Source organism: Eublepharis macularius, chromosome 19 (genome assembly GCF_028583425.1).
Source record: "Eublepharis macularius isolate TG4126 chromosome 19, MPM_Emac_v1.0, whole genome shotgun sequence".
Taxonomy (NCBI): domain Eukaryota; kingdom Metazoa; phylum Chordata; class Lepidosauria; order Squamata; family Eublepharidae; genus Eublepharis; species Eublepharis macularius.
In genome coordinates, this window is record NC_072808.1 from 9499320 (window position 1) to 9524143 (window position 24824).

Sequence of the window (24824 nt, forward strand, 5' to 3'; positions counted from 1 at the left end):
AAAGTCCCTGATTTGGGAACCAGGATCCCCAGAGTAATTCTATTTTAGAATCTGAGTTTGGTGGGAGGAAACAAACTCCATTTCTCCCAGAAGTATTCCTGAATCAGTTTGGTGTAGTGGTTAAGAGCGCAGGACTCTAATCTGGAGAGCCGGGTTTGATTCCCCACTCCTCCACTTGAACCCAGCTGGGTGACCTGGGGCTAGTCACAGCTCTCTGGAGCTCTCTCAGCCCCACCCACCTCACAGGGTGTTTTGTTGTGGGGATAATAATGGCATACTTTGTAAACCGCTCTGAGTGGGCATTAAGTTGTCCTGAAGGGCGATATATAAATCGAATGTTGTTGTTGTTGTTATTATTATTATCAGGAAGTTTTCAATCATGTCTTGGGGAGGAGAGAAGAGGGGGGACAAGAGCAAGCTGCCCCTCATGGGAACAGGTTTATCATGACGTTACTGTTGACTAATAGCAAACAGCTGTTCTTCAGCAGATTTGGCATTGTGACTCAGGAGGGTTTGCAATGACATTATCAGAGACCAAAACACACTTCTAATAAACCTGGCAAGAAGGAAGACAAAACCAAAATCCTTTTATGTCACATCATGCTAAATGGGATGCTGTATGGAGCAGCCATTGCGAACGAGAGGGTACAAAATAGTTGAATCTGATATCGGAATGGCTTTGGGTCCTTTTGGCTATGATCAAATGTCGTAAATATCAGAACGGCATCCAGTTCACCCTCCCTACGATGGGGTTTCCCCGGTCAATAGCAGACACGGTGCAAGAAGGTGACATGTTTAAGAGGGTGCTCCATGCACTTAAAGCCTTGGTGGAGATTTTAAGGCGCTTCTGCAGACAGATGACATCAAAGGGAATTTCATACAACCTGCTCCGAGGAGCTTCAGCTGCCAGGCAAGTTGCCTCCAACTCAGGTGCTGCTGACCCACCTCAAGCCCAACTCTAAGGGCTCTCCTATATGTTGCACGTTACTATTTCTTCTGTGTTTCTCCCTTTTGCAAATGTAGCTGTCAGGATTGCTTTATTGAGGAGGAGAACAAGGGCATGGTGGGGGGAGGGCACAAAGGAGAATCTTTAACTCTTTCCTTGCCTTCAGTTTCCTTGCTGGAAAAAGCCCCCCCCCCCACACACACACACCCTGGCTGCCCCCCACGATGGGGGGGAAAATCGGGCTCTTGCAAGTTTTTCATAGTAGGAGTAAAAACAGCTCATTGATGGCTTTTTATACAACAGGAATATGTCAGGGGAGATAAGGGATAAAGTTTCGCCTACTCCTCTATGCCATTTCCCTCCTTGATAAAGCAATCACAGAGGCTGCATTTCTCAAAAGAAAAAAAATATTTAAAACAGAGAAGTTTAAAGTGTAGCTGTGTCCAATGTAATACAACAGGTTGCTGGGGGAAAGGCAGGATTGAAGAGAAGTCAGAAGATGGCTTACAAACATCTAGAAAGTCTCCCCTGTGAAGAGGTCCAGAATGCTAAGCTGAGCACAGTTCCAGATACTCAGGTGTGTCCACTGCTTCAGCAGAATTCCTACAAACTCCGTACATGTATAGCACCCCCCTGAAATGTTACCAGCCAGGTACAGACCTTGGGGTACGGAAGCCATATCACTGCGATCCTAAGAGCCACACTAGAATTTTACCTCTAGCAATGGTGCCGAACTGGTTCTGGAGCTGTTCACCACAAATAACCTGTGTCTGACTGGGAGGATATTTAATCAGTTCCCCCCCAACCCCCCTCTCCCAGCTGTTCACTCACGGCAATTCTCGGGTTCATCCGAGTGATCCCCGCAATCGTCTTCGGTGTCGCATTTCCACCAGAAAGGGATGCACTTGTCATTCTTGCAGACGAACTGTGGTGGGAAGGAAAGGCCGTGAAGCTGCACCCTTCTCTTTCCTCTACCACCCATCGGAATGTCACACTTCCTGTGCCCGAGAGCGCTGAAAACCATCCTAGATGGTTCCTATGCCAAACTCTCACTGGCTATGTGAGACTCTAAAGTTTAACCACGAGACCAGGGGTGGCCAAACTGCGGCTCCGGAGCCAAATGTGGCTCTTCTAGACACATTGTGAGGCTCCCAGAGTATTTCCGTGGCCGTACATTTTATTTTCGTTTAATTTCCCTCCCTTCCCTCCATGTCTTTCCCTCCCTCCCTTTCCTTCTTTCTTTCCATGTCTTTCCTTCCCTTTTCCTTTTTTCCTTCCTTCTTTCTTTCCATGACTTTCATAAAAATGTTGGGGTTGCCAAGTCTGACTCATAAAATACCTGAGGACTTTGGGAGTGAAGCCTAGCAAGGATGTGACATCACTTTTGTGCTGTCACTTCCAAGTCAAAGGTCAGGTGATGGGTCTTCCTAAGCTCCACCCCTTCTGTTGATGTCACTTCCAGCATACTGCACCAAAACCCCACCCCTTCCTGTGATGTCACTTTCAGGACACTCCCCCAAACCCGCCTCTTCATCTGAAGTCACTTCAATGCATCCTGTCTTGCGGCTCTCAAACATCTGACGTTTATTCTATGTGGCTCTTACATGAGGCAAGTTTGGCCACCCCTGCTCTAGACCAAGAGAGAACTGCTGAAAAAGGAAGTGCAACCATTTTGCCCTATAGGCACCAGCTCGAAGAAAAGTGGCTGTGATGCTCTCCGCCTTGCAGAGCCCAACTCAAGGACTGGAGTCTACCCAACCAAAGGGGCACGGCTACGGTCTCCAGAGGCTGCTCAAGCATGGCAAGAAAACCTTGACAAGACCTCGAATGAAGGGATGCATACCCCGGGTATCACCGGCAGACGGAGCAGTGTTTGTGTGCCAGTCTAGTTACCTGGCTCGCTGTGCAGTTGGAGATGCAGGTCCTGCCATCGCCACCCAAATAGAAGTTGGTCGGGCAAGCGCACTTGAAGGCTCCTCCCGGGGACAGCAGGCACAGGTTGCTGCAGCCGCCATTGTTGATTTTGCAAGGGTGGTTGGGAACTGGAGGGCGAAAAGAAAAGAAGCAGGAGCAGAGATGCAGGTTAGGTCAGCAGCTGGTGCCTTTGTCCAGAGGGACCAAAGTAAAACCTGTTGTTCCAAAGCGCCTCCGTACCATGGTGTGGATAAAATGCATAGCCAAAGTCTTTCTTCCATTTAAGGAAGAAGCAAAGGAAACGACTGTCGTTCAGAATGCTAGCGCACAGATAGAAGGAAGATAAAAACGAAAAGCAAGCAGTGAGTTTAAACTGAGTGAAGGGGAAACAAGATCTTATTGCATCGCGAGTGGATTGGCTGCTGTCTGGTCTACTTTTCTTGAATGCCCGGGAGACACCCCTTGATGTCTTCCACTGGACATTCTTTCCAGGATGGTCATAGATCCAGAGGAGTTAGCTGTGTTAGTCTGTAGTAGCAAAATAGAAAAGAGTCCAGTAGCACCTTTAAGACTAACCCACTTTACTGTAGCATAAGCTTTCAAGAATCACAGTTCTCTTCGTCAGATGCATGCATCTGACGAAGAGAACTGTGGTTCTCGAAAGCTTATGTATGCATCTGACGAAGAGAGCTGTGGTTCTCGAAAGCTTATGCATGCATCTGACGAAGAGAGCTGTGGTTCTCGAAAGCTTATGCATGCATCTGACAAAGAGAGCTGTGATTCTCAAAAGCTTATGCATGCATCTGATTAAGAGAGCTGTGGTTCTCGAAAGCTTATGCATGCATCTGACTAAGAGAGCTGTGGTTCTCAAAAGCTTATGCTACAGTAAAGTGGGTCAGTCTACTGGACTCTTTTCTATTTTCCCAGGATGGTGTAAGCTTCCCTAAGGGAAAAGAGCTCTTGGCTTTCATGGCACAATGCCACCAGAAGGGCTTTCGGGGCATTCCTCCCAAGCGAGTCCAGCTATCCACATGGGGCAGAGATGCTCAGAAAGAAGCTCATGTGCTTTCCTTCCCTTTGGAAGTGTGCCCCAAATCACAGACTTCTGCTCCACTGGGTGCTGTGTTAATCATTCTGTACATATAGATAAGAGTTCACACACTTCTCACACACTTTTGTTAGTGCTTAAGCCAGCAATGAAAATAGAATCGCTATTGGATGGAGAATCCACTGAAGAGTTCACAGAACACAACAGTGTCTCTTCCCACACTGGGGAGCCATTCAGATATTAGGAATATGGCTAGGGGTTATTGCAGCTCCCTGCTCAGACTTGTCATGCTCTACCCTGAATGCATTTCTTCTGCATCCCGCCGCACACTAGTTGAGCTCGATTCCCATGTAATGTCATTGGGCCAAGCTACAAGTGACGAACGACACTTGAACGGCAAGTGGATTGAGTGGAGGGCAAGTGAACAGGGAGAAATACACTTGCCATTCAAGTGTCATTCATCACTTGTAGCTTGGCCCACCCTTCCTTCCTCTTGTAGCTGGGCAAACCCAGTGTGGCACTCACCGTCCGGCTGTCTGTAGGGGTGGAAAATGTGGATGTCCATGGGTCGATGCAGAGTGCTGATCAGCGTGGTTTTGTTCGTGCCAGTGGTCTTGTGGGCCCGATTGATGGATTTGGTCTCCCAGTCGGTCCAATAAATGTAATCCTCAAACAGGGTCAGGGCAAAGATGTGAGGAATATCCTGGCTCAGAACTAGGGTGGAAGAAAGAAGGTATTCTCACACAGGACTCAACTTGTACTGGCAGGGGTCATTTCGTAGAAAAAGAGCTGCAGGGACTCATTAGCATAACTCATTAGCATATGCCATGCTCCCTGACATCACTGGAAGTGTGTCAATAGCATAACTGTACCACACCCCCGGACATCACCTATTCTGGCTGTTTTGGACCCAATCCTGGCCTTCTGGGCCGAAATTGGGCCCAAAATGGCAAAAAGGGGTTGAAAACGGCCAAAAAGGAGCCCCAAATGGTCAGGATTGGGCCGCTGCTGAATGACAGAGTGATCCACCACCCGTCAGAGGCCCAATCCAGGCTGTTTCAGCCCCAATCCAGGCCGAAATGGGCCCAAAATGGGCGAAAATCAGGTGGGCAGGGCCACCTGACATGTGACCTCTTGGGAGAACTTCTGGAACTGTGTTCCTGTGCATTCCTCCTCAAAATGAGCCCTGCGTACTGGAGATCTACTCTGTTGCACACACTGAGAACAAGAAGTCCCAGAAGACTACTGGTTATGTACACATTTACAACCAACACTACGGACAACTTGTACCTGATTCTTCAGACATTCAGTCTTAAAGCATGGCAAAAGTGCAGTTGCCACTCATTTGTTATGGCAGGCCTTGACAAATTTTCTTTGGCTTTAGAAGCCAGTCCAAAAATGTAGGCGCCTGACTGTTCTTTCATCCTTCAAAGTTTTGAAATGGCCGCATTTTTGCAATTATTGCTACCACAAAATCTAATCTGAATCAATTCACCATTTGTCCTAGTTTTATTAAAGCTATGAAAAAGCGTTGTCGTATATAAATAAATATTACGGTAACCCTAGTTGTCATCATTAAAACAAAAAGCTAACTTCTACCCCTAATCTAACACCAGCATCTCCTAATTTCATTGTTCCTTAAAAAGCTCCATTTAACTGAGTATTGGGACCAGTAGCAAAAATGATCAGTTAAGAAATAAATTAATCCACCACCCATTTATTTATTTATTTAAACCATTTATTAGCTGCCTTTCCACCAAAAAGGAGCTCAAGATCACTTACAGTATAAAATAATGAATGGTGTAAAATTAACATTCCAACCAACAACAAGAAGAACTTCAGGCATGTGTTTTGTGCCATTTTGTTGGGCCAAATAAAAAAGTACTGGTGGGAAGTGCTGTCAAGTCATAGCTGATGTATGGTAACCCCTGGGGTTTTCATGGCAAGAGACTATCAGAGGTGGTTTGCCATTGCCTGCCTCTGCAGTCCTGGTCTTCGGTGGAGGTCTCCCATCCAATTATTAACCAAGGCTGACCCTGTTTATCTTCTGAGATTGGATGAGATCGGGCTTGCCTGGGCGAAAAAGCGCTAATCTTGGTCTGGATTTTACCTTTGGACCTACATGCCTGTAAACAACTCCTTTGCACATCTCTAAGTTATACAACAAAACGTATCTACAGTTTTGTATTTCCACTGTGGATCGCCAAGAGATATTACAATAAAATGCTAAAAACACTAGGTGCCACAATGAAATTTCTGGACAAAATGGAAACCTGACACCTGGGATTTGTTGAAGCCTGTGTTACGTGCAATCCACGTGCCCTCCTTCAAGGATATGATCTCTCATTTTGCCAGAACTATATTTTGTACCAGGAAAAAAAAACAGCCTTTCCTATAGCTAAGCATATCCATTAATTTAATTTCCTAAAATCAATTAATTTGACTTGCTAAAATCAATCAAAAACAATCAACCATGTGCCTGTATTTTTTTTAAAATGATGCTTACATACCATCGCCTAGGAAAAGAAACTAATCTCTCATTTATATCTCTCTCCATTCGTTAACAAGAAATCAATTTTCTGTTAATTAGACCAGCAGTCCTTCCTATGGAAATAGCGGGGCAGATATTTTAATCTTAAACTCTTACAGAAAAAGCAGCACAGTGGATAATGAGTCTCAAACTACAAAACTGTTTTTAACAACCAATCAAGACAGCTTGTGGACATCAGTGGGAAGCAGAAACAGAGCACCGTGTTGGTAGAAAGAGCTGATAAACGACCTGCACAGTTGTGGGAAATTTTAATTAGAATGTTGATGGAAATGTTCTAATATCTAATGACTCAATTAAACAGGAATGGATTTCACAGAAGCACATTTCACAGAAGCAAAGCGCCACCATTTTCGTGGTAGCTTGAAATACAAAGCAACTTTTGCCTGGCCTTGAATGTATAAACTGTACAGAGAAATGCTTGGCCAGCTAGACCAGAAGGAGTAAACAACTGCTGGATGAAACCAGTTTGACAAGGGAAGGAAAGTTTCACTTAGAATAAAATGTTTTCTTCTTCAAAGTTCTCCAATCTTGGTGTAATCGTCGGGCAAAGAACCTTGCTATTTTTGCAACATTACAACCATCTAAGCCCAATGACTTCAATCGATTGAGAAAGCTTTAAGTGTACTTGCCTATCCTTCATAAGAGCCTTGTGGCGCAGAGTGGTAAGCTGCAGTACTGCAGCCCAAGCTCTGCTCACAACCTGAGTTCGATCCCGGCGGAAGCCGGGTTCAGGTAGCCGGCTCAAGGTTGACTCAGCCTTCCGTCCTTCCGGGGTCGGTAAAATGAGTACCCCGTTTCCTGGGAGTAAAGTGTAGATGACTGGGGAAGGCAATGGCAAACCACCCTGTAAAAAGTCTGCCAAGAAAACACCGTGATGCGACACCCCCCCATGAGTCAGTAATGACTCGGTGCTTGCACAGGGGACTATCCTTCATACGAATTTTAAGCTTCATGGTCCCACAAGGCCCCTCACCTATGTGCCGGTTGGAGCCATCCAGGCTGGCAAACTCAATGTAGTCCTCCCGAGCATCAGCCCAGTAAATGCGGCTGTTAATATAGTCCAGGGTGAGGCCATTGGGCCAGGTGATCTTGGTGTCTACAATGACGCTTCGGTTGGTGCCATCCATGCCTATCTTACCAATTAGGGAATGGTCACCCCAGTCGGTCCAGTATAGATACCTTGGAGAGAACAAATGGATTGGGTAAAATCAATAGCATAAACATTGGGCTGCAAGCAGTGATCACTCTTCCCCTGGTGAAAAATGGAAGATGTGCCCCACCCCATTTATACCAGTAGATTAAAGTGGTTTCCAACTTTAAAGTGGTTTCCAACTCTTCTCTCTTCCCTTTATATCCCTCTAAATGGAATTTAGGCTCCATTTAGCTTTGGTTCTGCTAATCTCTGAGCTTCTCCCCAGTCCCTGCTGCTCTAACAGCTACATGAAAAAGATACAGAATTTGAAAGCAAGAAAACTAATTTGAAGGGTAATGTTAAGTAATCCCTCGGGAGAGTCATGATTGAAGGGTATACAAGAAGGTAACAGTGGTATCGATAAAACCTAGATGCCATCAGATCTGGTTACTGCCGGGATGCTACCTGGAGACATCTGAGAGACTCACCCATGTTGTACATCCACTACCAATGCCCTGGGTTCCCGTAATCCTGTGTTCACCAGCACGGTGCGGTAGGCCCCGTTGAGCTTTGACACTTCAATGGTATCCCTTCCTTTGTCACACCAGTACAGGTTTCCACCCACCCAGTCCACTGCCAAGCCATCGGGGTTGCTTAGCCCAGTACGGTGTAGAACCTAGAAGTGCAGGAAGCAGAGAATGGCATGAATCGAAGAAGCAGCTGGGGAAAAATACAATCTGTTTTAAAGCCACCTTTGACCTTTATAAGGCATCCATTACCCAGAATGCACTGTAGCTTGCAACGCCAGGAAGTTTTGTTTCTCCTGGGATAGAAGGCTAACAAAACTCTGCCTTTACTTGGGGTACAGTGCTATAAACCTGGTTTGGTTGCATGGGAGCTGATTCGGAGCATATAGGGAGGATTGGAGTCCTAAGCCAATGGAGACAATCTGAAGGACCTCTAGTTGCACACCTGTACATTGCTGCCATTGATGTGCATGCGGCGGATCATGCTGCCTTGTGTGGTGACATCCGTCCAATAGATCATTTGTTCCCGGTAGTCGAAGTCCAAAGCCACAGCATTGTTCAGCCCCTAAACTCCCCGAGGCAGAAAGATAAGTGTTAATTCTTGTGTTGGGCATACAATGTCTGCATAGTGCTGAAAAGGGCGCTGTCACGGTCAGGATTAGGCTCTGCTCAATATACGCAACAGGACTCTGCACTAGAGATGGGCACAAACTGGGGGAAAAATGAACCATGCAGTTCATGGTTTGTCGCATTTCATGAACCACGAACTTTCAAGAACCTGCCCTGGTTCACGAACCGGTTCGTTTAGTTTGTGAAAACGTCACATCCAGGTCAGCAAAGTGTCACTTCCAGGTCAGCAGAAAGTCACTTCCAGGCCAGCAGAAGGCCACTTCCGGGTCAGCAGAAGGTCTGCAGGAAGTCCATCCTCTGTTGCCTAGGAAACTGATTGATTGGCGCCAGGCTGTCTGCAGTGACGAACCAAAAAATGAACCAAACAAACCAGCCTAAAGTTCGTGGCAGTTCGTCAGAAATGGGCTCTGATGAACTGCTGGTTTGTGAACCATGAACTGGCCTGGTTCGTCATGAATTTTGGTTCGTATTTTACTTCTTGCCCATCTCTACTTTGCACCTGCGATGCTGTTTCAAGCAAACTGTAAAACAGTGCTTTCCAGATTCCTGAAGCTGAAGTATATTTTCCTGAACCACACCTGGGAGGCACGACTTACTCCATCGCCTGTAACAGTTTGTTTTTAAAGTGCACGAGATGGAGAATTATCCAGCCCTTCTGTTTCTGCATGAGTCGTTTTTCTGGGAATGCCACTTGAGTAGGAGACGTGCCCAGATCAAGGACTCTTGCAGTGATGCACCGGGCAGCTTCCTTTGAGAACAGGCAATGCTGCTGCATCTCTGTATTAGAAATAATCCCATAAGACGCCGTATAATCACTGACTGGAAGGAAGCAGAACCAGAAGTCTGCTAATGATGTGCTGAAGTGAACGCTTTTCAAGACACAACACTCCATCGTTAAGCAGGCTTGTCTTGACGAGGCTTAACCCTGAGATGCAGAACATAAACTTCGGCCGTTATCAATGACCCATCTGCTCCCAAAGCACTGCTTCTCATTCAGGACATACACGATGAGGCTTCTTTATACTAAGTCAAGCCATTTTCAGTCTAGCCCAGGGCCGTCTGTTCTAGCAGCAGCTCTCCAGATTCTCAGAGAACAGTCTTTATGGATATGAGCAGCCAGAATAACCCAAACGAGTCTGATCTCATCAGAGCTTGGAAGCTAAACAGGGGTTGGCCATGGTTAGTAATTGGTTCAGAGACCAGCAGGGTTGCTCAGCAGAGGAAGGCAATGGCAAACCACCTCTGCTCATCTGTTGCCTTGAAAAAACCATGGAGGAGGGATAGCTATACGTTGGTTGCTGCTTGATGGCACACTTTACCTTTACGCATGAATAACAACAATAATAGTAATACATTATATGAAAAATATGAACACTTACTTAACTATGAACCAACCCCCCGCCCCAGTAATAACAATGACCAGTGGTGTACCATAATAGGTATTCTTGGGAAAGTGAGCTTTTATGAAAACGCATCATATAGGATTTGGGTGTTGGTGATATATTCGGCAGTGCAATGATTTCAATGGGCTTAGACTGGAGTAACTCTTCTTAGAATTGCACTGTAAGACACATAAGATTTGACTGCTTAATAAACCAGGATGGAGTTGTAGTTTGAGTGCCTTTTGTTTGTTTGTTGCAAAGGTTTTTCAATGAGTTTTTTCCTAAAAGGAAACTATTTGTTTGTAAAGTTAGTTGCTTAAAATGGATTGTCAATAGTTTTGAGCGGAGATGAAATTCTGTCCAACATCAAAGGACAGGGACCACATCTGAGACGTTCTGCATGCAAATCCATGTGCTCTAACCTATGAGCCACAGCCCCTGGGCTGCAGGTCAGGAAAGAGAATAAAAGAGGCATAAAGATGACTGGAAGGAGAATAAAAGTGGCTCTGTAGTATCTCATGCTGCTGTCTCAATATTACAGGATGCATAAGGGTGCAAACACATCTCCCCCAGAATCTGTTTCTTGCACTCCCCTTTTTACCTGCTTCAGCAACGTGTAGTTGGAACCATCCAGGCTAAGCTTCCTCAGGTAGTACCGATTAGCAAAGATCAGGAAGGGCTCATCATCTGGAAATGAAGACAAGGACTGAGTATCAGAGCTGCTGGCCACTAGAGGGAGTGCTCTCAAATGTGGAGATGAGCAGTGCTCCCATCACGACATTAATGTCCGGCATCTCGTTTCAAACACTTCGCCCTCAATGCAAACTTTCTTGTGCGGAAATAAATAAATCAGTAGGCCTTAAAGTTACCTGCAGGCCTCAAGTTTAATTTTGGCTCAGCATGTCTACGTGGTGCTCTAAGAAGTATAAGGGGGTAGAAAAATACCAAGATTTTTTATTTAGTGTTCTGAGAAAGTCGCAACTGCTGAAACGGCGCAATGCTGGTAGCCATTCTTTCTTCACTGTTACCTTTTTCTTCTCCTTGACCGGATAAACGCGAACAGCTGCCTTTGTGTGACTAGAAATGCTACCTATACTAAGTTCTGCTATAGGGTGGAGAATTCTTTGGATGACGTGGTGTGTGTCTACTGGATTCTTGCATTTCCCTTTTCTGTTTTCTTTAATTGTGATGAGACTTTGGCAAATCTGCCTCCAAACACAATGTGAAGCCTTGGTTTCTTCTACACTGGAGAAAGGCCTAACACCAAAAACATCCATGGTTTGGGCCTTTGAGCATTTGGTATGTGACCAGTTCTATGTCTCTTCCCTATTAAGTGGAAAAGAGCAAGAGTCCAGTAGCACCTAGAAGACGAACAAAATTAGTGGTAGGGTAGGAGCTTTCGTGAGCCATGGCCCGCTTCTTCAGATACCAAGAAGTATCCGAAGAAGTGAGCTGTGGCTCACGAAAGCTCCTACTCTACCACTAATTTTGTTAGTCTCAGGGCTCATTTTCAGTTCCGGCAGTTCCCCAAAAAGGCCCCGCCCACCTGAGTCTTGGTCATTTGGGCCCCTTTTGGCCTGGATTGGGGCCAAAACAGCCCGGATCGAGCCTTTGACGGGTGGTGGATCATTCTCCCGCTCAGCAGCGGCCTGATCCTGACCATTTTAAGCCCCTTTTTGGTCATTTTAGCCCCTTTTTGCCATTTTGGGCCCCATTTCGGCCCTGAATGGCCGGGATTGGGTCCCAAACAGCCAGGATAGGTGATGTCAGAGGGTGTGGCATATGCAAGTCAGTTATGCTAATGACACACTTCCAGTGATGGCAAGGGGTGTGGCATATGCTAATACATTATGCTAATGAGTTCCTCCTTCTCTTTTTCTACGTAATGACCCCTGGTTAGTCTTATAGGTGCTACTGGACTCTTGCTCTTTTCCACTGCTACAGATAGACTAACACGGCTACCCATCTTGATCTATCTTCCCCATTAAGTGAGCCCCTAAAGTTCTTTGGGCATGAGCAGTGGAAGGCCACGCTCAGAAGCCGGAGCAGCTTGGACAGTGTGCGGAGGCTATGAGGCCTTTATAGAGATCTCCCCCCTACAAAAAAAGCAGTATGAGGGCTGGGGAAGGAATTTTTTTAGCTCATTTCATTAGAAATGGAAGAGGGGACTATCAGAAATGTCAAGCAAACAGAACTGGGACAGGTCTGATCTCACTGGCTAATATAAAGACTCTGCTAATTAGTCTGAGTCTTACCTGCCGAGGAAACAGGAGGCGTAATCTCGTCTGAATTCCCTCCTCTGCCAAAGGAGAAGGGCTGAGCAACTCGAAACACCTGGAGGATTTCCTGCCAGAATCTGACTACTAGATAAACCCTCCAATTCCCAGCCAAGGAACGAACGGAGCCTTCTGCCTGATGCTGATCTCTCAGGTGTCGGTAGCTCCTCACCTGTGACGGCTTTGCAGCTGGTAGGGTCGTCGGGCTTCACCATATAGCCATCCGTGCACAGACACTTGAAACTCCCCAAGGTGTTGAAGCAGATCTGGCTGCAGGGGTAGGTGGTTGTGCACTCGTCGATGTCGATGCAAGTCTTCCCGTCATCCTTCAGCCGGAACCCAGGGCGACATCTGCACTGCAGGGGGCAGCAGAAAATCATTACAGGAATATGGGCAGTGCCCGGGGGAGCAGGAGGGGGCTTGTCCATTTTATTACATGTGAAAACACACATATGCTACTGCGCATTGTCTGTTGTTGCAAGGATGTTCCTATTGGGTAGCTTCCGCATTGTTTAATACGTCATGCTAAACTGCTTATGTTTTGTTTTAGCTCCACATTAATTTTTGCTTGTTTTCCAATCTTCATACCCCATTGCACTGTTTTTTTAATGTCTCAGGCATTAATCATCTTGACCTACCCTGTGTAATCCCGCCTTAAGTCTCAGAGAGAAAGACAAAATACAAATAACGTAAATAAACTGAATAAATAAAAAATAAAAGGATTTGTGTGGTTCTGCCAGTGCACACAGCTAGAAATGCTAGCTTTGTGCTTGAATCTGAAGTAACTTATCTCCCTTCTGCAGTTTTTAAAAATATTTTAATTGATTGATTGATTGATTGATTGATTGATTGATTGATTGATTGATTGATTGATTGATTGATTGATTGATTGAATCCATTTATGTTCCACCCTCCCCATGAATGGGCTCAGGGCAGGTAACAACGACAGTTAAAACCAACAATAAAATCATAAATACAGACAATTCAATTCTATAAAAACATCACCCTGTATGGCAGCTATACTTTCTTAATCCCAACCTACACAGGGGTAGAAGGGTACCAGATGAACCAACTGATGGAAACCAGAGCAGGGGGGTTACATTACCCCTTCCCCCAACTGGAGACCAGCTAGAAAGCTCTACCCTTCCCCAGCCTCAGCCATATGCCTGGCAGAACATCTCTTGTCTTGTAGGACCGGCAAAAAGATGATAAATCACAACAGACCCGGGTCTCAATAGACAGAGAGTTCTACCAGGCTGGCACCAAGACAGAGAAAGCCCTGGCTCTAGTTGATGCCAGGCGAGCCTCTCTGGGGTCAGGGACTACCAGTAATCGTTTGTCAGCTGATTGAAGCAACCTCTGGGGAACATATGGGGAGAGGCGGTCCCGCAGATATGCTGGTTCCAGTCCGCTCAGGGATGTATAGGTTCAAAACCTTGAATCTGATCCAGAGCTCCACAGGGAGTGAGTGCCGCTGCTGTGGAACCGGTGTTATATGCATCCTATACGGAGTATATATCCGTAAGATAACTTCCTATACTCCTGCTGTAGTGCTACTGTATATTCTGGGATATATGTTTCTCTGCCCTTGATGTGCCTTGAACAGATGAAGTTACCTTCTATCGAGTCAACCCATTCATTGGTCTACCTAGACTAGTAGCAGCTCTCCCAAGTTTAAAGCAAAGGCTTTTCCTAGATCCTTTTTAACTTAGAACCCTCAGGATTGAATCTGGGGCCCAATGCATAAGGAGCATGTGCGTTCTATCACTCCTTCCTTAAATAGTTTCTCCCACAATAGCTAAGAAGTTATATTCACAAATGGAACAATTGGCAGCTTGGGGCCATGTAATGATGTTCCCCAAATCAGGCATATGAGAAAGGTCCAGTTCACCTAGCTTAATGGTGGGGCTGTCCTGATAGTTGCACATTCTTGGCAACTGAGGGCAACTGTGACATCATGACAGCAGTTCAAGGGGAGAGGAGCTGTACGGGATACATAATACATAAGTACCCCAAACTGACTGGTTGGGGTATTTATGTATTATAATGAGTAGATATATGAGATTCTTTGGTTTGTATTGGATGTTTGATGATTATGTTTACCCTCTTTGCACTTGCACTTTAAAAAATTAAAAATTTACAAAAATTTTCATAATTAACTCAGGTCTCTTAGGACCTTGTGTCCTCTTGGTTTTCTAGTTGTATGAGACCTGCCCTTTGTTTCTTTAGCGTATGGGATAACAAACCTGGACCAATCAGGTCTCCATAAATAGTTATCTATAAAAGCATTTGCAGACTGTCCTTTAATCTCAGTATGCAGTGGAGTGATCCGATCACTGTTTTTTTTTATGTAGTAGTGTTATTGATGATGTCAGAATTTTTACTATTATGCTAGTCACTTAGGGTGAGTGGAAAAGGCTCCATAGAAAAATCCAAATAAATCATGGGAAACCCCTCACAGCCCCAGACCTCTTTGGCTCAGCTGGATTTATTTATTTACTTCATTTATACCCAGTCTTTCTCCCCAATGGAGTCCCAAAATAGCTTACATCTTTCTCCTCTCCTCCATTTTATCCTCCTAGCAACCCTGTGAGGTAGGTTAGGCTGAGTGTGTGCAATTGGCCCAAAGTCACCCAGCAAGCTTCCATGACAGAACGGGGATTTCAAATGGAATTTCCCGGATCTTAGGGCCAAACTACAAGTGATGCCTGACACAGGTTGGACACGTGTCAGCTTCCCTCAAGTTTTGGCGGGAAATGTAGGCAGCTTGGCGGAATGTTGGACAAGTGACAGTTGAAAAGTCTGTTGGGCAGCCGTCGGAGAGCCAAGCTGCAAGACCAGGATGCCTACATTTCCCATCAAAACTTGAGGGAAGCTGACAAGTGTCCAACCTGTGTCATTCGTCACTTGTAGCTTGGCCCTCTGTTAGACACTCTAATCACTGTGCAACACTTGCTCAGGATTAGCCTGAGGATAAGTGCCCCCTCCCCCAGTTGAGGAGAAACTACCAGGCCCAACCTTGTAGCCGATTTTGAGGTCCTCGCATTCCTGGGAGCAGCCACTGAGCTTCTTATTGAGGCACTCATTGATGAAGCAGTTGAGCTCATCGGAGCCATCGACACAGTCGTTGTTGTTGTCGCAGAGCAGATGCTCGGAGATGCAGTTCCCGTTGTGACACAGGAAAGAGGTGTTGTTGCACTTGCTCTCTGGAATGACAAGGAAGAGTCACACCACAGATACGCCCGGAAGAAACTCTGGGCAGGGACCTTTTCAGCTCGGATTCCCCCTTGAAATTCCCAACTATGTATGGTTGGCCTAAGGCACTATTCTAATAGTGTCTGTGCAGAATAAAGGTCCTATTGAACTCACTGATGGTTCAGAACTGTAATCCTAAATGCACTCAAGGAGGGGTCATTTAGGGCATTCAGGATTGCAGCTCTAAGCCCCTCCCCTCACTCACTCCACCACCAAAGCTCAAATTGCACAACACTCTCGACACTTGCCAATTGACACTGTGCATCACAGTTATTTATTTATATTATTTATAGTACACCTTTGTCAGCGAGACCCAAGGCGGATTACATAATGCAAGTCAATGCAATCAATAGAACGAGGAGACAGCTAATAAAGCACAGAACAGGACTAAGAGTGCACAAATCTGAAACAAGGCATAAATGTTGAACGTGACATGTTAAGCAATGCAAGATATGGTGTTATGTAAATAGAAACATAATGTAGTGAGAGCAAATGCTGCTCAACTTATGTTATGAAGATTCTACAAAATCCAAATTTCTGCCGCCTGCAGACTGGGATTTTTTGCAGGCCCCAGTCCTACCTCCTATTCTGCAGGCTCCAGTCCTACCTCCATCCTTGACAACGTAAAACCAAAAGTGGATGTGCCTAATTGTTCATACTTCAGCATTTCTGGTATCACACTTTTATTTACTTAAAAAACACGTGCATGTTTGCATTCTTAGACTTCTGTCAGATTCCATGTGATGCTGACAAAACTCCTTAGGAGCAGTGTTATTTGATTGACTAGTTGAAGGCATTTCCAAGTTAACATCCACATTCATTTCACCCTCACCAACAAAAAACCCCACTTATTCCCCATGTGTAACACAAGCAGTTGTACAAACTCACCAATTCACGCTCTGCATCGTGGCACTTACCTGTACTAGAGCAGCGAGGATTCTTGGGTGCCTCGTCCGAGTGGTCGTGGCAGTCAAACTCTCCGTCGCACTCCCACTGCTTGTGGCTCAGGCACCGGCCATTGGCACAGCGGAACTCATTGGGGCCACATGTGGGGTACTCTGAAGGGGGAAAAAAAGGAAGGTGGTGTACAGGAAAGGTCAAACCATCATAGAATAGATGGCAGAATGAAAGAAGTAATGGTATTAGGCTTGTTAACTAACAAAAAAGAGGAGTATTGTCGAAGGCTTTCACGGCCGGAGAACGATGGTTGTTGTGGGTTTTCCGGGGTTTTCCAGTGTGTGAGAGATCTCTGTCTTTTGGTGCTACACCTCTGAAGATGCCAGCCACAGCTGCTGGTGAAACGTCAGGAACTACAATGCCAAGACCACGGCAATACAGCCCGGAAAACCCACAACAACCAAAAAAGAGGAGATCTGGAATGTCTTTTCAGGATTCTTCTTCAAAGGAAATCAGTTTCATCAAGAGATAGTAAAAAAAAAATTAGCTTGTCGTTCAATAATATGACTTTTAAAAAAGCCAAGACTATCTGCGAAATTGTCTTTGTTATTGTTTACTGAAATGGCAGTGAATGTTTTTAGCAGTGCTGGGGAGGCAAATATTTACACTGCGTTTTCTGAAAAAAACCCACTAAAATAGAACGTTTCCGATTTGGAAATCCAAACTTGGAAATATTGACTTCCCAGAACCTCCTCTCAAATCCAAGCTCTAACTCTAGCCCTGCTGTCAGTCCTTGGCAACTGGATCCCCATGTCCCTCACAGCCAGCACTCTGGTGCACTGGTTGAAGTAACTTTTATTAGCGATCCATACAGTTCAAGGCGTTCACATGAAGGTAGCAATTGGCAGAAGTGACTACTCAAAAATGAGCAGTGCTAATTATAGGGAAACTTCCCGCCCTTTGGGTCCATTGACATTCTGCCGCGAGAACCCCAAAGAGTTACATGGGAACTGATTCGTTTAGGCTAGACACAGTACAGAACGAAATCATCTCAGTCTCTGAGAAAAAGATACATTGCTCACTGCCCTCAGCTTGCATCCAAGGACACTTACTGCAGAAATGAAACACTTTTAACAGATAACAACCCCACTTGCGGACAACCCCGCTTGGCTCAGCACATTTCATGTTAGCCGTTTACACACTCTCAAAGGATCAATCCAGTGTACAAAATACAACTTCAGCAAACATTTATGATCAGCACAAGATGCAAAACACATTAATGGCACGCATGCGGGCATGCATACATGACACCTGCACTCACCGCATTCCGGGGACTCGTCGGAATTATCGCCGCAGTCATTATCGTGGTCGCAAACAAAATGTTTGGGGATGCACTGCCGGTTGTTGCACATGAATTCCCGCTCATCGCATGTGTTGTTGTACACTGGAATCAGATTACCACAGCTGTAGTTATCTCTTCTTTGCCCCTTTTCAACAACTCAGTTCTATGCAGCAGCATAAAGCTAATTTGTTCGATTTAAAGCAATTACAATGAACTCTTCTCATCCCTGAAGATACCACCCATTCTTTAACACAGAGGGAAATTGTAAGTAAATTTGTATGGCTGCTTCCTTCTTTCCGCCGTGTGCTAATTTTGGCAACTGCCCCACAGTGAGATCAAACATGGAATCTTTTCTTGTGGAACAGACTGTGGGAATGGGAACAAAATGCCTTATATCTATAAGGATGTGCTGGGCTGACATTCAAGGGTCTCAACATGGTTTGGATGACTATGCCGTTGTCTGAAACTTGCTATATGTCCACTTTGTGGAATCTTTTGATATCTAGAAAATCCTGAAAATAGGAAACTTGTATATATCTCTTTAGAAAGGAAGTACACTTGAAGTATATCCCAACATTCTTGGGATACTTTAGTATTAGAGGGTGCAGAAGAGAGTGATGAGGATGATCAGGGGTCTGGAGAGGAGACTGAGCCCTACGAGGAAAGGCTGAGGGCCTTGGGAATGCTTAGTTTGGAGAAGAGGAGATTGAGGGGGGACATGATGGCTCTCCTTAAATATTTGAAAGGCTGTCATTTGGAGGAGGGCAAGGAACTGTTCCATTTGGCAGCAGAGGATAGGACTTGAAGCAACGGGCTTAAATTACATGCAGAAAGGTACTGGCTGAATGTTAGGAAAAACTTTTTCACAGTCAGAGTAGTTCAAAGGTGGAATCAGCTGCCTAGGGAGGTGGTGAGCTCCCCTTCACTGACAGTTTTCAAGAAGGGGCTGGATGAATATTTGTCAGGGATGCTTTAGGCTCATACTGCACTGGGCAGGGGGTTGGACTAGAAGGTCTGTATGGCCCCTTCCAACTCTGTGATTAGTTAGAAAGCAGAAATTTACTAAGCATGTCATTCTAGATATTCATGGCCCACCAAGCTCAACACAGCCTACAAGTCACATATTACTGCTTGGTGGTGGTAGAAAATCCCACGTCTTAGCCAACCTACGGTGACCCCATAGGGTTTTCAAGGCAAAAAACATGCCTGGCTAGGACTGCAGAAATAGGGTGGTTGACAAGTGCCTGGCAGACATGCATATTGGGCTACTGAGCTGTATTCAGCTAGGGAAGCTGCAAGCCGTGTAGGACTCCATTAAAGTTCATACCCTTGATCAATATGCCAAAATCCATGGGGGGGGGGGGGAAATATTTAACATGTGAAAAATGTATATGCCTTGACTCTCCCAGTGTGGCCAACTAGATCTTATGTAGTTTGACCTTTTACATGAATGGGAACTCGTAACAGCTTGTTTGAAACAGCTCATTACAAGAGGACTGGTCACCCACCATGTCATGGGAAGGCTTCGTACTTTATCAGTGAAATCTTTTTCACCTTTCTCTATGATGGACAATATTCAGCGCTGGGTAATTGTTCCGAACCCAGTGTTGAGGACTGTTCATTGAAGGGTAAGGGGGGGATGCAAAGTCTGCCTCTGCAGGCTACAAAAGATAGTAGGAAATCTGTGAATTGTGGAGGTTTTTTTCCTTTAAAAAGATGTTATGGAAGAGTAGAAGAGGAAGTCAAGTCGGAAACTGGAGCTGTAAAAGGGGCATTTGGTGTTTCTGTTTCCACTTTGAGCTGAGCAGTGGTGTTGTTTTGTGCTCCTTGAAGAGGGGTTTTAGCTTACCTTTTGTGCTATTTTTCTGATTTAAATTGCATCTCTGAAGCTGTCTCATGGGGGAAACAGCAGTTTCCGGGAAGTGCATTTTAGTCAGAAAAAATAACTGGGGCAGGGGGGTACACCACTCTCAGGAGTATGGCCCTGATTCAATTTGCTCTCCCCTCCCTACCCACAGCTGCTTCACATGGTAGACTCAATTACAGATCTCCCCACTACAGGTGGGCACGAACTGGAAAAAAACTGAACCGCATGGTTTGTGGTTAGTCACATTTCACGCCACAAACTGCCACAAACTTTGTCCGGTTCGCAAACCAGTTCATTTGGTTCGTGAAAACGTCACTTCTGGGGGCATTCCGAGGGTGTTCCCAAGGTCAGTGGAATTCCCTCCCCATTCATTGCCTAGGAAACAGATTGATAGGCGCCAGGCTGTCTGCAGTGACGAACTGAAAAACGAACTAAGCGAACTGGCCTAAGATTGGTTGCGGTTCATGGAAAATGCGCTCTAACGAACCGCCAGTTTGTGAACCATGAACCGGCCTGGTTCGTGATGAATTCTGGTTCATATTTCAGTTCGTGCCATCTCTACTCCCCACCATCTCTACTCCCTACCACCAGAGCCTCCGCACAGGGAAGAAGCAACTCACAGCAACCAGCTGCCAAGCTTTCATCAGACCCATCAGCGCAATCTTTGTCTCCATCACAGAGCCAGCGTTCTGGCACACACACATAGGTGTTTGGGCACTGGAAGGAACCTGCAGCACAGGTGGTATGTTCTGGAAGAGAAAAAGATATCAGTCTAGAAAGGACAGATAGAGAGAGCATTGGCCAGTCTCCCAGAGAGAGAGAGAAAGGGGGGGGAAAGTTTATCCTGGGACAAAGGATTAGTTCTTGCCCTCTCTACTGTCTCCATATTTCCAAGGCCTTACTGTCCTTGCTTTTCTAGAGCTGCAATCAGAACTCAAACCCTTTATAGGCCAGCAGGTGGGATAGAAATTCTTGAAGTAAATAAATAAAACCCAGAAATTCTATTTGCTTCCCCTTATAGAGCGAAACCCACTTCCTTTGTAGAACTGACGAAAGCAGTGATAAGAAATGATAATTTCAATATATTCCCATATATTAAGAGTGTTATGGAATTGGTAGTTTGAGAACCTGCCCTAAGATGACCTGACCTTAGTTCTAGAAGATGGCTTAGAGCTAAACTACAAGAGATGAATTACACGAGGACCCTTACGTGAAGAGATTCGCAATGTTAGCCAGGAAGCTGAGTTCTAAAAGAGATCGGACCGCTTTGTTAATTTCCCCTCTCTACAGAGCCAGCAAAGATCGCTCCTCAGAGGATTTCTTTATTTCCTCTTCGCCTCCCAGAAGGGGAGGTGAAACTGACCGAGTCTTCGGTTTTTATTAACTTAGTTTGTTACTCGTGCTTTTTTCTCGTTCTAGCAATCCTAGTCTGACTGCATTGTTTATTGGAGATCCTCGTTGCCTGATTGAACATTTTTTTAAAAAGTTGTAATCTGACCTGATCCTCCATGAGAAAGATAAGCTATAAATGAAGTCAATAAAAATAAAATTAAATACATAAGGGCATTTTGGTACCTTTCTGTTTTATATGTTTCAAACCTGTATGCTGTTCTGCCCTGGACACTGCCTGAACCCCCTAAGTTCATTCTTTGTCTCCTTCCCAAGTCAGAGGCAGCAACTTACTGCAACGGTGGTCTTCATCCGAGCCATCCCCACAGTCATCTGCACCGTCACACACCCACAACTTGGAGATGCAACGGTGATTGTTGCATTCAAACTTCACCGGGAAGCAGAACTTATCTTGGGAGAAAGAAATTAGAAAAGTGTCATTGCTGAATAATAAAACAAAATGCTTGCCTCCATCCTGGAAACAAAACAACCCAATCCCAATGGGGTTGGACTACTTTAATGAAAGTAGTCCAAGAAACATCATTTCTGCAGAAAAAAGAAAGACATTAACAGTGAAATCCTAAGCAGAGTTACTCCAGTCTAAGCCCACTGAAATCAATGGACTTAGACTGGAGTAACTCTGCTTAGAATTTCATTGTGAGTTAACTAGAGGAAGTGATAGGCCCTCATAAGCCTGGTGCGGGCACCGCACTTACTACAGTGTGTTTCGTCCTCGCCGTTTTCACAGTCATTCTCCTTATCGCATGTCCAGGTCATGGGGATACATCTCCCACTTGGGCAGGTAAAGTAGTTGGCCGGGCACTTTGATTTTCTCTCGATACCTGGGGGGGGGGGGGGATGGACAGAGGAAGAAGAAACAGAGGAAGAAGAAACAGAGGAAAAATTAGCAGGAGTAACAGAGAGCCAGTGTGATGCAGTGGTTCACGCAGACCTGAGGACACTTGGATTCAAATCCTTGTTCGCCACAAAGCAGTGGGACCTTGGGCCACTGATTCCCAGCCTAAGCTCAAACTAAGGAGATGGGAAGAACTGTATACGTCATCCAGAGTTCTTGGAGGAAAGGTGCAATAAAAATGTGCTACAAATTTAAATAAAGACCCAGGGACATGAGGAAGGGGTGGGAGGAAGAGGAAGCAACAGAAAGCAGCAGAGGAGCGTGACAGAGGGACACTGCCAGGAACCGTATGGTACTGGCGTCCATGTGCTATTGTCAACAACTGGACAAGGGAAAAGAGATTTTGGCTAGGATCCACAGAGCCATTTTAGGCATGTGCTCACGGGGCGGGAAAGGATTCTGTAATGGAGAGGAGTAAGATTGATGAATCTTGCATCCACGGACTGCAACACTGAGTTCAAGTGCAGGAAAAAGGGCTACTGAATCACACCATTGTTCCATCAAGATTAGTACAGTCTACTCAAACCAGCAGTGGCTGTCCAGGATCTCAGGTCAGAGGTCCTTTGCATCAAGCTACCTGATCCCATTTTTTATATAGAGATGCTGGGGATCGAACCTGGGCCCTTCTGGATGCCAAGCAGAGTCTCTACCACTGAGCCAAGGCTCCAGGGTAGGAAGGGAAAGATCAGAAGAGGTCAACAAGAGGCGAGGTCCTCTTGAAATTGAAGGGTTTCCCTTTCCAAGCTGAAGTCCACTCCTACCCACCAGGGTCAAACACCTATCAGGCATCTGATGGTCACAGAGTCTGGTGTCAGGCATGAGGTGTTCTCACCTGGGCAATTCTGCTCATCTGAGTAGTCCCCACAGTCATTACTGCCATCACACACCCAGGACGGAGCATAGCACATGGATGTGTGCTCACACTTCAGGAAGGTGGTACTTTTGACTCCCAGCTTGAAGAAATTGCTGCAGTCAGTGGCAGCTGCACAAAGGGAAGAAATAAAAGTGCGGACAATCATACACATGCGCAGCATGAAATCTACAGAAGAACATACGGATGCGCATCAAATTCATTCCATTTTCAGAATTCAGCTCATGGTATGGTTACAGAATTTTTAGCAAGTGCTTGCTTTGGATAACCCAGAACATTTTTGTTTCCTACTAGGTTCAAATTGGAGGCCCTTCATTGTCATACTCAGAACGATGCACGTACATTTTCTTGCTGAGGCCCAAGAATTACAGGTAGGCAAAAAATGTCTTTGTAAGTAGGGATGCGAGCTTCGGGTTTCTGATTCAGGTTTTTAAACTGAATCAGGCCAGGTTTGGAAAGATTCAGGATTCCCGAATCAGCCCCAGCATTACTGAGCTGATTCGGGAATCCCAAAGCAAAGCTTTCCGAAGTGATTTGGATTGCTTTGGGAAGCTTTGGGGAAAGCGGCAGCAGCCGCACCCGCAACACTTTTCTAACTTTGATTGTTTTAAACAGAGTTAATTAGGAAATGTCAGCAAACCTAATACTTATTGCCTTTTTGTGTTCTGTTCTTGTAGGATTTATATTTTGATCAATACTTTATTGCTTCAACACAGCCATAGCAAATAAGAAGAAAAGTACATATACAAAGTATATTTTGATATCTTGCTTCATTAAAAAAGTAGAGTGTAATTTCAATAAAAGAAATAAACTCTAGAAAGGTGTCGGTGTACTTTGATGCAAAAAAGCATTGCAAAAAGGATCCTATATAAATAATGTAATGATAAGCAGAAATTGTTCAAAGAACAGTCCTGTTTTACAGGCCTTACTAATTGCTGAAAGCTATCCAAAAGTCAAAGATTTACTAAGAAAAAAAAATCTGTAAAATGTTTAAATGGTTTGTCTCCCTCTATGTTCTTGTTTATTTGTTTGTTTTTATGTTTTTGTTTCTTTATGTGAACCTTTGCTTGTTTGCTGTAATATTTTTTTTTTAAAGAGTCAAAGATAAATCTTTCTTTTGAGATAGTAGGATCTTTAGTAAGGAGCGGATAAGAGTCCATTACACTGTCACAAGGAGGTACCTTCAGGGATTGGTTTGGCAGGCTCTGGAATTGATGTAGCCCCATTGCTTGAGGCTTGAAGAGACTGGATTGGCTCTGGTCAATCAAATCCAGAAGCAAAAAGTGCCAGGATGGGAAAGACCGAAATAAGAAACCAAGTGCAGGAGGGAGGGAAGTCCAGCTGTTAAGCTGTTCTCCACGCCCGGGTAACACTCACTGCAGTTCATCTCATCGGATGCATCCTCGCAGTCAATGTGTTGGTTGCAGCGGCTTGAGTTGCCAATACAGGTCCCATCCCGGCAACGGAACTCCGTAACAGCACAGGTTGTCTCTGGAAGAAACGGACAGCACAGTGAGGCTTAAAGCAGAATCGCCAGGTGTGAAGATCTTCAGGTGAGGCCTGGCTCGAAGAGAAAGTTGATATCTCTGCAGAACAGACCCTTTATGCACTTTTTATTTTGCAAGGGGATAGCTAGTTATGTCGGTTTGCAGGAGGAGAGCAAGATTCAAGTCCAAGAGCACCTTAAAGATCAACAAGATTTCCAGGATATAACCTTTTGAGCTGATATAATCTTAAATTTTATGGTTAACGTACTGGCTAAGTGCTGTAATAATAAAGAGAGAGCTGATATAACAAAGGGAGCTTTGACTATTGTCGAAGGCTTTCACGGCCGGAGAACGATGGTTGTTGTGGGTTTTCCGGGCTGTATTGCCGTGGTCT

The 24824-nt window shown here is 45.1% G+C and overlaps 1 protein-coding gene across 1 annotated transcript in view; it reads right to left on the reverse strand.

The window, feature by feature from the left end:
* Positions 1–24824, reverse strand: part of LRP1 (LDL receptor related protein 1) — a 386504-nt gene that overhangs the window by 39854 nt on the left and 321826 nt on the right. The window contains 16 exon segments of the mRNA XM_055003348.1: positions 1778–1871; positions 2840–2988; positions 4434–4622; positions 7433–7638; positions 8080–8267; positions 8564–8683; positions 10732–10817; positions 12579–12762; positions 15425–15612; positions 16579–16719; positions 17880–18002; positions 20388–20516; positions 21451–21567; positions 21873–21998; positions 22905–23054; positions 24321–24434. Of these exon segments, the coding sequence (XP_054859323.1) occupies positions 1778–1871; positions 2840–2988; positions 4434–4622; positions 7433–7638; positions 8080–8267; positions 8564–8683; positions 10732–10817; positions 12579–12762; positions 15425–15612; positions 16579–16719; positions 17880–18002; positions 20388–20516; positions 21451–21567; positions 21873–21998; positions 22905–23054; positions 24321–24434 (2304 nt within the window).